A 14245-nucleotide genomic window follows, 5' to 3' on the forward strand; every position below is an offset into this window, starting at 1 on the left:
AGCCCGTGGAGCCCACCTCCGCGAAAAGCCTGTCTATATGTAGAAATGGTTGATTTTATGTCTATTTTTAGAATTCAACCTCAAAAAGTGTATATATCCAACAAAATCCCAAATTTTTTTTCCAATGAAATGGTTTTTTTTTAAACTACAATAAAGTCTTTCTATATTGGCCTCATAATCGGTTTAGTCCTTATATCTTTTTTTATTCAGTTAAGCCCCAAAAATCAATAATCGTATTCAATTTAACCCTTTTACCGGGTCAATAGGACATCAAACTTTAAACAATTACATTTTTGGCCTAGATGTCAAAATTTATAACAAATTTGGTCCAAAATTTACATATTTGACCTAGATTTTAAATTTTATCACAAATTTGGTCCAAATTTTACCCATTTTGCCCAAATTTTAGAATTTTGTTATGAATTCATCCTGACAATAATTTCTTTACAACTTTTTTTCACAACATTTTGTTTCGATTATGTTTTTCTTTATAAAATCATATTTATACAAGAAAAACATATTTTCACATAAAAAAATCTTATATTTTCTATATAAATTTTTCTTAAAAAAACTTTTTTGTATACGAAATACCTATTTATAAAAATAGGTATTTATTAAGTACATAAATATATACAAATATGTTTTTACAAAAAAATACATACAAACATGTATTTTGCAATATATATATATATATATATATATATATATATATATATATATATATATATATATATGTATATATATATATATATATATATATATATATATATATATATATACAAACACCTATTTCATAGTAAACATATACATTTCCTTTGTAAATACATATTTATATGCATTGTGTTAGTTGCGCATTTGTTGGCGACATGCCCTGTCTTCCCACATTTGTAGCAGGTCGTCTCCTTGCTACACTTCCCGAAGTGTTTCTTTTTACACTTCTCACACCACTTAGCTTCATCTCTTCTTCCAGATTTCGAGAATTTGGTTTCTTTGTTGATCATTGAAGATCCTTCATGTTTCCTTTTCTCACCAACTTCTACTCTCTCCAGACCCTTTTCTTTTATTTGGGTCTCAACATTTTTGGCTGCCCAAATAGCGACTTTTAGAGTGGTTGCTTGCTTTACTATCGGACCAAAGTCCGCTGGTAATCCATTAGCAAACTTGTTGACCTTGGAAAGTTTAGCTGGAATTAGGTATGGAATAAGCTTCATCTTCTCCGTAAAGCTTGTAGCATATTCAGTGACGCTCAATTTTCCCTTCTTCAGATTCTGGAACTCATTGTTGATTTCTAGAAGATCCTGCTCAGAGCAGTATTGCATTTTCAATTGCACCACGAACTCTACCCAAGACATCTTGCTAGCTTCCCCCTTTGGCATCGAACCAGCCAGTAACTTCCACCAGCTCAGTACTCCAAATTTTAACAGAGGAATTGCAATAGCGGTCTTCTGTCTGTTGCTACACTTGCAACTTTCAAACATTGTCTCCATCTCGGAGATCCAGTCCATCACTTGCACCGGTGTCGGGCTCCCACAAAGACACGGTGGTTTGGATGCCATGAAATCCTCGTACTTGCACCCACATCTGTTATTTCCTCCATCTTGGTTGTTTCGCTGAACTATTGGTGGGTTGGCTTAACCAACGGTCCCACTGTAGTTCCCTCCTTCCGAATTCCCTCCATTTACTTCGAGCTCTTCCACTTGAACTGACAGTTCTTCACAATTCTGTCGAAGCAACCGTCTGGTCTCCTCCATTTGACGATCCAACATCGCCTGCATCATTTCTTGTACACCTTCCATCGTTATTGGCTCAGGTGCTGCAGCTACAATAGGTATTTGCTTAATCACTGGTGGTTGATTCCTGTTCTCATTTGCGTTTCCAACTCCGCTTCTAGTTCTTGCCATTCTTGATCTATACACAGAATAAGGTCAATTTAGATCCTCATTCATGATAGATACATATATCATCCTTATCACTCCGAAACATTTACATGCTAGTTCTAATGTCGTAGATGTACGTTTAGAATCCTAAACACATAAGGTTTCTCGATCCGGTCAGCAACAGACCATAGATCCAAACAAATAATATCATATAAGGCAAACATATAGCATTTAGCACATAAAATCATTTTAGGCATCTTTCCTAAAATATACTTGTGCTCGTGTCTAAAATATGGTAGACACTCATCTCACAATCATCGCTTAGCATTCTAAGTTTAAGTCTAGAAATCCTACAAATTCCTAGTTCGCTAAAACCAATGCTCTGTTACCAACTGTGACATCCCCAATTTCATGGCCAGAAAAGACCGATTTGTTTATGCTTTGTTTTTAAAATCAGAGTAATCGTTTAAAGAAAATTGTTGCGGAATTTGTTCCAAAAAAAATATGATAAAAATTTATCAAAACGTTTCTCAAAGAGAATGTATTTTCATTATATACCAAAATCTCGGGATGTCATGTTTCGATACAGACACATAAGCATAAACAGAACTTACATTTATTTACACTAATGATTTACATCTCCTTTAATCTCTCAATGAAATATGTCTTCGTATTGATACCCGTGATACAAAGAAAACTGAGTGGGTCAGGCTTGGGAGCCTGGTGAGCATATAGGGTTTTCAACCCACAATAATATATTTATTATTCAATCATCAAACAATCAACCCAAATACCCATCCCCATTATCTCCTTTATTTCTTAGGGTTTTACCCTAAGAACCAATTATCCTTCATTCATTCATTCCTACGGATTTACATAAGGAATTGGCACGAAGTCCATTGCTGCCAAAATTTATCTATCAGATACTAAATCCCTAACTATCAGACGCTAATTTCATAGTCACCAAGGTTTTCTCAACAAGCGTTAACTCCATAGTCGCCAAGATTTATACAATAGGCACGAAGTCACATCGTCATCAAGGTTTATCAATAGGCACGAAGTCACATCGTCACCAAGGTTTACTCGATAGGCACTAAGTCACATAGTCGCCTGGGTTTACTCAATAGGCACGAAGTCGCATCGTCAACAAGGCTTACTCAATAAGTATGAAGTCGCATCGTCACCAAGGTTTTACTCAATAGGTACGAAGTCGCATCGTTACCAACTATTCCATCTACCCATGTTCTACCCAACATTTTCGTAGATGTAAAGACAAACACAGTTTAAATCATTTAACGCCCGTATAAAAACATCAATTCCAAGCCCATCTCAAATAGACAAATAATATATAACACATAGCACGTATTTCATAGCTAATACTTTATATTTATGTGTTAGAAGAAAGTAACCACACACTCACTTGATCAGAAGATGATCGGACAACACTACGGCTCTAAGAGTAGTAGCGCTTCGATGAAACTAGAATATCTTCAAATACCTGGCTTCTCGCACGCAGAGCTTCAGCTCGAAAACTCCTTTTCTCCTCGGGATCTTTGGGGCTTTGGGAGTCGCTTCGAGTCTCGGGATGATATCGGGGATTCGGGGGTTAAAATAGGGCTTAGAGAGAGTATCAGGAGTGAGAGAGAAGAGTCGGAGCAACCAAAACCGGCTGACCCTTGATTTCTATTTATAGGGTGAAATTTCTGCACTCATGTCGTGAGTTTTAAGTCTTCACATCGTGAGAACAGTATGTCATTGAATTCGTCACTCATCCACTTGCTCTGGAGGCTCCAGAAGGCGTCAGAAGTCAGTTCACATCGTGAACACTGTTTTCACGTCGTGAACCCTGACAGTTTTGGGGTTTCGCGCCCGAACTTCAGAAATTCATAACTTTCGCATATGAACTCCGTTTTCGACGTTCTTTATATCGACGCAAAGGTGGGATTATGCTCTACAACTCTCGTTTAGACTCAGTTTGCTAATTTTGACTTTAATTTTAATATATTATTTTTAGTAGGCCGAGACAGGAAAACTCCGTTCGAAATTCATAACTCTTTCATCTGAACTCCGTTTTCGTCTGCCTTTTTATTGTTGAACTACTATTGATGAGATCTTCAATTCTCATTTAGAAAGTTTTGGCTAAATATCACTCGACCTCAATCTCAAGTTTCAGGCTGCATACTGCTAATGCTGAAACTTCGAAAAATCATAACTTACTCATACGAAGTCAGATTTAGACGTTCTTTTTATGCACACTCTCGGTTTAATGTATTCTACAACTTTCATTTAGATCGCTAGGGCCAAATATCGCTCTAAAGTAAATTCACTATTTACATCGCGCTGTGTCATGCCGGTTCTGTCGTGAAACTTCGACATGTCATAACTTCTTCGTTATAACTCGGATTTTGGCGTTCTTTATATACACGGAATCCTTGTAACATATACTAAAACTTAGTTAAGATTAATCCTTCTAAATAATCTTCCATCAAAAAGTCATTTTTGATGCTTATCGTCTCTAAATTGACTCGACTGGATCTACGGGCGTTACACATTCCACAAAGCAATAAATTTTGAATCAATCGTCCTTTCTGTCATTCCGCAAAGCCTGCAACGGGAGCTCTATGGAACTGTTCTTCAGGTATAATCATCTATGGAATTCTTCTTGAAACTTTTATTTTTATTTTTAGGGCTACGTCGATTCCTCGAAGCTTTAGTGAATTCCGTGTAGCCCGTGGAGCCCACCTCCGCGAAAACCTGTCTATATGTAGAAATGATTGATTTTATGTCTACAATAAAGTCTTTACATATTGGCCTCATAATCGATTTAGTCCTTATATCTTTTTTTATTCGGTTAAGCCCCAAAAATCAGTAATCGTATTCAATTTAACCCTTTAACCGGGTCAACAGGTCATCAAACTTTCAACAATTACATTTTTGTCAAAATTTATAACAAATTGGTCCAAAATTTACATATTTGACCTAGATTTTAAATTTTATCACAAATTTGGTCCAAAATTTACCCATTTTGCCCAAATTTTAAAATTTTGTTATGAATTCATCCTGACAATAATTTTTTTACAACTTTTTTTCACAACATTTTGTTTTGATTATGTATTTTCTGTATAAAATCATATTTATACAAGAAAAACATATTTTCACATAAAAAGTTTTATATTTTCTATATAAATTTTTTTTAAAAAAAACTTTTTTGTATACGAAATACCTATTTAAAAAAATAGGTATTTATTAAGTACATAAATATATACAAATATGTTTTTATAAAAAAATACATACAAACATGTATTTTGCAGTATATATATATATATATATATATATATATATATATATATATATAAACACCTATTTTATTATAAATACACTTATATGCAAACACGTGTGTGTGTGTGTGTGTATATATATATATATATATATATATATATATATATATATATATATATATATATATATATATATACACACAAACACCTATTTCATAGTAAATCGTATACATTTCTTTTGTAAATACATATTTATATGCACCGTGTTTGCATACATTTGTTTTGTAATATATATATATATATATATATATATATATATATATATATATATATAGACTATGAAAAAAGACGTGTGTTTACATTTTTTTTATAAATATATGCTTGTAAACAAATATATTTATAATAAAATAGGTGTTTGTATATATTTTTTTCTGTAAAATATGTATTTGTATACATCTTTTTTTATAAAAACGGATTTATATATATTTATGTACTTAATAAATGCCTATTTTTATAAATAAATATTTCATATACAAAAAAGTTTTTATATAGAATTATAAGATTTTTATTTGAAAATATGTTTTTTTGTATAAATATGATTTTATAAAGAAAAAAACATATTCGAAACAAAATTTGATAAAAAAAAGTTGTAAAAAACTAAAGTTATGATGAATTTATAACAAAATTCTAAAATTTGAGCCAAAAAGGTAAATTTGGAACCAAATTTGTACTGAAATTTAAAAATTATGTTAAAAGTATAAATTTTAGACCAAATTTGTAATAAATTTTGAAGTCGGGGCCAAAAATGTAATTTTTGAAAATTGGATGACCTGTTGACCGGGTAAAAGGGTTAAATTGAATACGATTACCGGTTTTTGGGACTTAACTGAATAAAAAAAATTATATAAAGATTAAATCGATTATGAAAACAATATGTAAGCAATTTATTACACTTTCCTCTTTCTTTATTTCCAAAGAATTAGTATTGTCACCGGCATGGATACATTTAAATAGTGAATGGGTAATAGAGTAGAGTTTTATTTCTATATGGGTGTGGTGTGTTTTTATTTATTTATTTGTTTGTTTATTGTTATTAAAAATAATTAAGAAAATAAAAAGGTATAAATGTCATTTAATATAGATCGGTGTAGGGTGTTTTTATGATGTTTTTTATTTTTATATAAAAATTAGTTAGTATAAAATATAAAAGAAAATATACTAAAATTTATTTAATATTAGATCATTATACAAACTTTTGAAACTATAAAATCCATCTATAAAAAAAATAAAAAAATAAAAAGGTTTAGAGAAAAACGTAAAACATGAAAACCAGAGGGACCATTTATATCAAGATTTTCATTATAACCGACTACTAAGATCTATATTCTATAATTTGAATAAAACAACAAAAAGAAATTGGAAATAAGAAAAGCAAAATGATATCTTCCTCAACCTTGAGTTTATCTGGTCTCCCCCAACAATCCTCACCGCTGATTGCTGGACCTACACCTGAACCTAAGCAGACGAGCCACCGTCCACCGGAACCTGATCATCGTAAGCTCAATAAAGGTAGCTCTCAGTTAATCCGATGGTCTCGAGCTCGCGCGATCAGATCTGGATTGAAACTAGATCGACCAGTTCAACGACCACTCCTGCAAAACTCAGAGGTTATTGATCCACCGGTGCGGCGTTCTGGTGACGGAGAATCATCTACTAGTCCGAATTATTCGTCAGACGAGGAAGACGGCTGTGTTGCAGAGATGGAGGAAGCGGCGGCCGGTGCGAAACATATATACATGGTTTCAGATGGCACCGGATGGACAGCAGAGCATTCTGTTAACGCGGCGTTAGGTCAGTTCGAACATTGCTTGGTGGATCGTGGTTGTCCAGTCCTCACTCACTTGTTCTCCGGGGTAATTTCATTGAATATCTCCACTTCCATTGATTCTATTTCATACTTCATTCATTCATAATCACATTTCGTTTTTCCAAAAAAAAAAAAAAAAAAAAAAAACCAAAAAGCTCTTAATCTCTTATCACGAATTCAGATTTGATGTTTCACAATTTCGAATCAGATTGAAGACGTCGAACAGCTAATGGAAATAATAAAGCAAGCAGCAAGAGAAGGAGCAATGCTGATTTACACACTCGCCGATGAAAACATGGCTGCTTCAGCTCGACACGCCTGCAAAAGATGGGGCGTTCCATCCACCGACATTCTCAGCCCAATCACAGAAGCAATCGCATTGCATTTAGGCGTCTCCCCTTCCGGGCTGCCCCGTGGTGCTCCGGGCAGGAAATTCCCCCTGACCGAAGATTACTTCAAGAGAATCGACGCAATTGAATTCACTATCAAACAAGATGACGGAGCTTTACCCCAGAACTTACACAAATCGGACATTATTCTTGCTGGTGTTTCACGAACAGGGAAGACTCCATTGTCGATCTACTTAGCACAGAAAGGATTCAAAGTGGCGAATGTGCCTATTGTGATGGGAGTTTCGTTGCCAAAAGCATTGTTTGAGGTTGACCAGGAGAAAGTGTTTGCGTTGACTATAAATCCTGTTGTTTTGCAAACTATAAGAAGAGCAAGATCGAAAACTTTAGGGTTCGCGGAAGAAATGAGAACAAATTATTCAGAGATGGATCATGTGAGGCAGGAGCTTGATTTTGCATGCAAGATTTTTGCACAGAATCCCACTTGGCCAGTAATTGGTGAGTAATATTACAAATTTACAATATATCTTTTTTTTTTTTAAATAATTGGGAAAAAATTCAAAGCTTTAAAAGACTTTTGTTAATGGTGATTACAGAAGTGACAGGGAAAGCCATTGAAGAAACTGCAGTTACTGTATTGAGACTTTACCAAGATCGAAAAAACAGGTGCTCGATGCCACGGATCTCTAAACGTTACTAGAAGTGTAAAGGTAAAAATTGTTTTTCCATTGAAGATGATGTTTTCCTTTTTCGTATGGTATTGTGAGAGTTGGCATTACTTACACAAATATAGAGAAATAGAGTATACGTATATATGTAAATAATAGTGATAAAAGTCTTTTACTATTGGCACATTATACTTATGTAAAAACTGCTGAAATAGCAAACATGGTTGATTATTAAGGATTTGTTTAAGCACACATACATCAAAATAATCATGGTCTATACACATTACTATTAGAGTATTGGATATGGGCAACCTGTTATGAAACCAACTATTGTCACCTCACATTTCAACATGTTATAACAAGAAGTGGGGTGGTGTTGTTATAACATGGTGTTAAAAAGAGAGAGAAGAAAAAAGAAAAAAAATTGATTTGTGGATGAAGGAATAGCCAACCAAAGTAAGTGTTTTATCTTGTCTTCGTTACAAAGTTACAACTAGATATATCATAACATTAGACTATTAGACTATTAGGTGGCAACATGTTATTATATGTTATCAGATCTAAAGTGTCCACATCATTATTTTCTATTTTTTTTTGGATGTTTTTAATTTCTATTATTCTGATTTGTTTTTTTTACTTCATATATTTCTGATTTGTTTTTTTGTGTCATATATCTAAAAAACATACAAAATAATAAAACATAATTTCATTAAACTAGTAAATTAAAAATACCATACAATCTTAAAAAACATTACAAAGGAAAAAAGAAGAAAAAAAAAAATTGACAAAAAAACACAAGATAGTCCTAAAAACACAGGATAATTAACAAAAAACACTGATAAAATATTCGTTGTCCAAGAATTTGCTCTCGATCTTTGTCTTCATCATTTGTATCACTTCAGCTTGTCTCGGTGACAAATTTTCTTCATTCATCGTAAGAATTGTCAAATCCTTCGATATGCGATCTTGTTCAGCTTCTTGACGAAGGAAATCCAAATCCTCCCGTTGCAATTCATATCTTTTATTTGCGATTTTCGTGTAGGCGTCAAATTTCTTTTTTCATTTCCTTGTGCTCTCGAAGCCGACTTTCATTCTCCTCAGCATGTCATTGAGCGCGCTTCGCTTTGTCGTGGTCCATTAGTTGTCGTGGCGAAGAGATTTTCTCGATGTCGTCAAACTCGTCCGGGATCTCATCGGTGTCAGCGTTGAGGTCGATGTTCGTGTGTCCGTCGGAAATGTCAACCGAACCCAAACCACGAGACCTCTTTGATTGTTGTTCCAATGATGTTGGCGTTTTTATCCATTTTGGATCTTTCCTCACGATCTCCCAAACTTTTTCGTACTCAAATACGTGATCCATTTGCACGTGATATTCCTCCCTCGCGACTTTAAACACATCGAACTCATTGGCACCACTTTGACGTTGCGAAGAAAGTTTGTTGTAAATGGAATTGAATTTGGTGCACTTCCGGCTAATTTGAGTCCATTTGCCACTAAGCATATCATGATTGCGATATGTGTCACTCATGTTCAAAATTGTGCGAAATTTGACAATTACGGCTTCCCAAAAAACAACTCTCTTCATATCGTTCCCCAAAGTTGGTTGTTTTGAAGTCTCGCACCTAGCCACTGCCAACGCATGCTCTTCCTCCGGTGTCCACCATATTGGAGATGCTTACCTTTGCTCCGCCCCGACAACGACCTCTTTCCCTTTCTTTTTTGATCTCCCTTTTTTCCCGATTCTTTCTAACTACCCCTGACTTGCGTCTCAGCAACCGTTTCTTGCCTGGGTGGGGGTTGTATGATTGTTTGTCGCATGGGACCGAATGTTTTAAAAAAGTTTTGTTGAAAGTTTGCATTTTGTTGCATAAATTGCGAGGTAGAGAATTGTAGTGGGGGTGAGGCAGGATTGGAAAATTTTGCCAGAATATGGAAGTTATGGTGAGTCTTGCGAGTTTAGAAGATTCATGTATCTCGCGTATCCCACAAAACCTATTGGAGTGGATGTGTTTGTGTTCGGAGAAGGAATATTTGGGTTTTGATCCACAGTGGTTTTTTGTGTTTGTGTTTTGAATGATAAAAGAAATAGAGATAGATATAGAGAAATAGAAGTGTAGAATGAAGTATATATGTATTGATATAGTTTAAAATAATTAATTGGTAAATTTTTTATTTTTTAGAAATAGAAGTGTGCTCGCGTTATGGCACCGTTATGGAGTTGCCAAATCAGCATAACGCCCAAAGGCGTTACCCATACTCGGTGGTCTTAACGAGCTTTTTAGCTGTTAAGGAACACACCATCTGTAAACATATTCATAAATTTATATCTTTGTCTCAAACTAGACTTAAATCCTTAACTTATTGGTTGAAAGAACTTTTCTGACATCTGATATTGTCAGACCACATGTTTTTTTTTTTAATTTATTTATTTTGTTAGCCGTGGTACAAAGAACAACGATTTTAACTTACAAATCGGAATCTACATGCTCTCCAAAAACAAACTCATCCACTTTGCTCTTTTCGATTAATAAAGAGATTAACTTTCGATTAATAAAGAGATTAACGTATGTTAAATCAAACGCTTTCATTTATCCAACATAGAACTTTAGAAGCATTTCACTTCTCTTGCAAATTGTCATTTTTAGTTCTCAATCTATGGGTATTATTTATGGTCTACAAAATACTAAATTAATGAATAGTTTTATTATTATTATTATCATATATAAACAATGTTTGTGCATATTATTATGATATGAATTGTTCACAAATCCAAGAAGACGAAACCATATCTAAAAGGCGAAATGGCAGGAAATTTAACGATGTTTTTTTTTTTTGTTGCTAGAGACAAGTAAAATCAAAATCTTAATTAAAACACTAAAAACTAATCATTTGTTTCTTCAAACGAGAGCAATCATATAATATTAATTCAGAAAACAAACACCAAAACAGCTTGTAATTGTTACATTCAACTAGCTAATAGGTACACATTACCTTATACAATACTTGTCATGTACCACAAGAAATACCTATACCTTCTAATGTACAACTAGACTAGCATGATGTACTTCCTTCAAAAGCAACCTAAAAGGTCACCTAAAGATAACAAGTAGCAACACCTTCAATATTCTTTACTTTCTACCACCACAACACCTCCACTAACCATCCCTTTCATCTTCGGCCACCCTCAAAATAAAAACCCCACCACCACATTACCCTCTTTTCACCAATTTTTAAAACTAACCCCCAATCTCTTCCCACTTCCCACCACCACCATGAACACCCCACACCACCAAATCAACATCCATCACACCCCAGATGCCCGCCACAATCCCATTGGTCGTCTACCGGATGACCGTCATAATCCTGGCGACCGTCTACGAGATGGCCGCCATAATCCTGACAGTCGTATAGATGGCCGCCATAATCCTGGCGAACATTTAGTAAATGTCTGTCATAATCCTGATGACCATATAGACGATGGTCATCAGGTAATAACAGGGAATCATAATGCCCTTTACAACAAACACCATGTGAAAGAAAGTCTAACCACTCGCATAACAAAGCTAATATGCGGGATTTTTCTTGGTATTTTGTTCACGGTTGGCCTAGCAACGTTCATTTTATGGCTAAGTTTGCGTCCACATCGTCCTAGGTTCTATATACAAGAATTCTCCATCTCTAATTTAGCTGACCCTAACGGATTTTCAACTGCCCGGATAACATTCAACGTGACTGCCCGAAACCTGAATCTTGATATAGGCATCTACTACGACACAATGAATCTAACAATCTATCATCAAGATCAAACAATCGCAGAATCACCAATACTGTTTCCATTCTATCAATCACCCAAGAGCGCACACTTAATCTATGGCACATTGTCAGGACCCACATTAAGGATTGACCGGGTCCGTTGGGGGCAACTTTTTGATGCCCGAAAACGTGGGGTAGTTCCGTTTAGGGTTGACGTGGCATCATCGATTCGGTTTAAGGTGTCGACGTGGGGCAGCAGGCATCATAAGATGCATGCCAATTGTGAAATTGGGGTTGGGTCAAATGGGGTGATATTACGAAGCGATGAGAAAAAGAGATGTCCAGTTTATTTTACTTAATGATGTTAGTTTTCTCCGTGTGTATGTACTTTGTGCATGAATGATTGTACTTTATGTGATGGATTTGCAACTTCTAAACGAAGCAAGATGTCAAAAAGACAAGTTTACAACTAAGCAAATACAGAGAAGAGTTTTCCAATGTCCAAAGGTTAACTTTCCATCAAAGAGACAACAAGAAAGTGCCCCATAAAGCTAAAAAGAAGATTCATTTCAACAAAAAGACTATTTCTTAAGAACATAAATTTGAAATCACGAATCAAAGTAAATTATTTATTTATTATATCATCTCGCTTTCATTTTTTTTCTCTATTATACATTGTATGTCATTTTTAAGTTTTAATAGATATTAGTTTTACTTATAATTTCTTTAATTAACATAAAAAAATTCATAAAAATTGAATGAGACAAAAAAACAAAATAAGAAAAAAAACAAAGGTAGATTTCTCATTTTAGAAAGTTTAACCACCATTTTCTAACATTATTAAGTTTTTTGATAGTTGCAATTGATTTAAATTGAGTCAAACTCAACCTCTAATTTAATTTGGATGGGTCAATTTAGGGCCCATTTGATAGTTGTTGTATAAGAAAGTTTACTAACTTGGAAAAAATCATTTTGTTTGAATGATGAAAAATAACCATATCACCATGTTTTATATTGCAATGGATGAAGTTATTGAATATTTATAAAAACATACAAATTGTTATACAAAACCAAAACCACACAATAATCATTTAAAAATCTAAATACAAGTTTTCTTACAAAATAAAAATTATACAAAATGTATGTTAAAATCAGAATTTATTATTGAAATTTTATATATAAAATGATCCTCCTAAATCATATGCTCGAAAATCAAAAGAAAGAAAATGAGATAAAACAGATAGGTTCACGTTCGGTATTCACCAATCAGAAAATATAAACCAGAAAACAAAAAAAAAAAAAGATGAGATTGTTACTTATAGGGCAGAGCTAGTGGTTACAACGACGCTCCGACATGGGAGGCTGGTTGGCAACAAAGTAGAGAGCTTGGTGTGGAGGCGATGATGTTTGATGAAGAGCGTTGAAGAAAAGAAAGAAAGATGTAGCATTTGGGCACAATTGTCTTTCCGACTCATTCAGCTAGAAATATATGGTTTTGGGGCTTTGTGAGAAAAACATATCTTACGGAAAAATACCAATATTTTTGTACAAATCAAACAGTCTTTCTAAATCATTCAACCAAAAATATCTGAACATAGAAAAATGTCTATAACCTTAACCAATTCCAACACCCTATAATCCCTTAGCTATAAGCAAAAGTATAACTTTTCAAAACCACGTAAGCTACACGTGTTAAAAATTTCTCATAACCATGATAAATGATAAGTTTTCTCAACTGTAAGAACCATTTATGTAATTTTTGTCAATAAACAAATAAATGAAAGTCCCATTTTTAATGCACATAGTATCTTATAACAACGCAGTTTCATAAGCACACGAAAAGCCACAAAGCACTCATGTTTCTATAAAGTATAGCCTCTTCGAATCCTATAACATCTTTAAACTCAGTTCAATAACCTTGAAACCATGGTCAGGAGAAAAGCATCAGAATCCCCTTTCGCTATCTACTGTTGGTTCCTTCAAGTTCTGATAGTTTTAAGCATGGTGGCAGTCGTGATTTGGTTAATCACAAAACCACGAAACCCAAAATTCACCATCACCGCCATCCAAATTCCAGGATCCGGCAACCGGAGCTTCACAAAATACGACACCCTTCGAAACAATTCTGTCGATCTTGACCTCCAGATCACGAATCCCAACAGTGGCATTACAATTTGTTATCTTGTGATTGATGTGAAGTTATACAATGGTGGTGTTCTTTGTGGGAGTAAGTCGTTGGTTTCTTTTTGTCAAAGGCAAAGGAAGACTGTGACGGAGGAGGTTTTGATTGACGCTGACCGAGAATTCCGGGCAGGAAACGCCGGCGGTGGTGCGCGGTTGAGGGTGAGGGTGGAGACTATGGTTAAGTATCATAGTCTTCTAAGTTGGAAAACGAAGATTCATCATTTGGGTTTTGAGGGATTTGTGAGAATTGGTAAAGAAGGGAATCTTA

At 34.4% G+C, this 14245-nt stretch overlaps 2 protein-coding genes across 3 annotated transcripts; both read left to right on the forward strand.

Moving 5' to 3' along the window:
* The first annotated feature begins 6553 nt into the window (after window positions 1-6553).
* On the forward strand, window positions 6554-8275 carry LOC111907253 (probable pyruvate, phosphate dikinase regulatory protein, chloroplastic). Of its 2 annotated transcripts, none has more exons than XM_023903047.3 (3): window positions 6554-7068; window positions 7231-7870; window positions 7946-8086. In XM_023903047.3, the coding sequence occupies exons 1-3, from the start codon at window positions 6592-6594 to the stop codon at window positions 7954-7956; spliced, it is 1128 nt and encodes a 375-aa protein (XP_023758815.1). In that variant the 5' UTR covers window positions 6554-6591; the 3' UTR covers window positions 7957-8086. The 2 variants fall into 2 exon arrangements, with proteins under 2 accessions (XP_023758815.1, XP_023758807.1); XM_023903039.3 differs by having other exon boundaries at window positions 6555-7068; window positions 7969-8275.
* A 2676-nt stretch (window positions 8276-10951) lies between these two features.
* LOC111907603 (NDR1/HIN1-like protein 12) lies at window positions 10952-12399 on the forward strand. Its single transcript, XM_023903402.2, has one exon. It carries the CDS (start codon window positions 11313-11315, stop codon window positions 12150-12152), a length of 840 nt encoding a protein of 279 aa, XP_023759170.1. The 5' UTR covers window positions 10952-11312; the 3' UTR covers window positions 12153-12399.
* The last annotated feature ends 1846 nt before the right edge of the window (window positions 12400-14245 follow it).

Source organism: Lactuca sativa, chromosome 7, assembly GCF_002870075.4.
Source record: "Lactuca sativa cultivar Salinas chromosome 7, Lsat_Salinas_v11, whole genome shotgun sequence".
Classification (NCBI taxonomy): domain Eukaryota; kingdom Viridiplantae; phylum Streptophyta; class Magnoliopsida; order Asterales; family Asteraceae; genus Lactuca; species Lactuca sativa.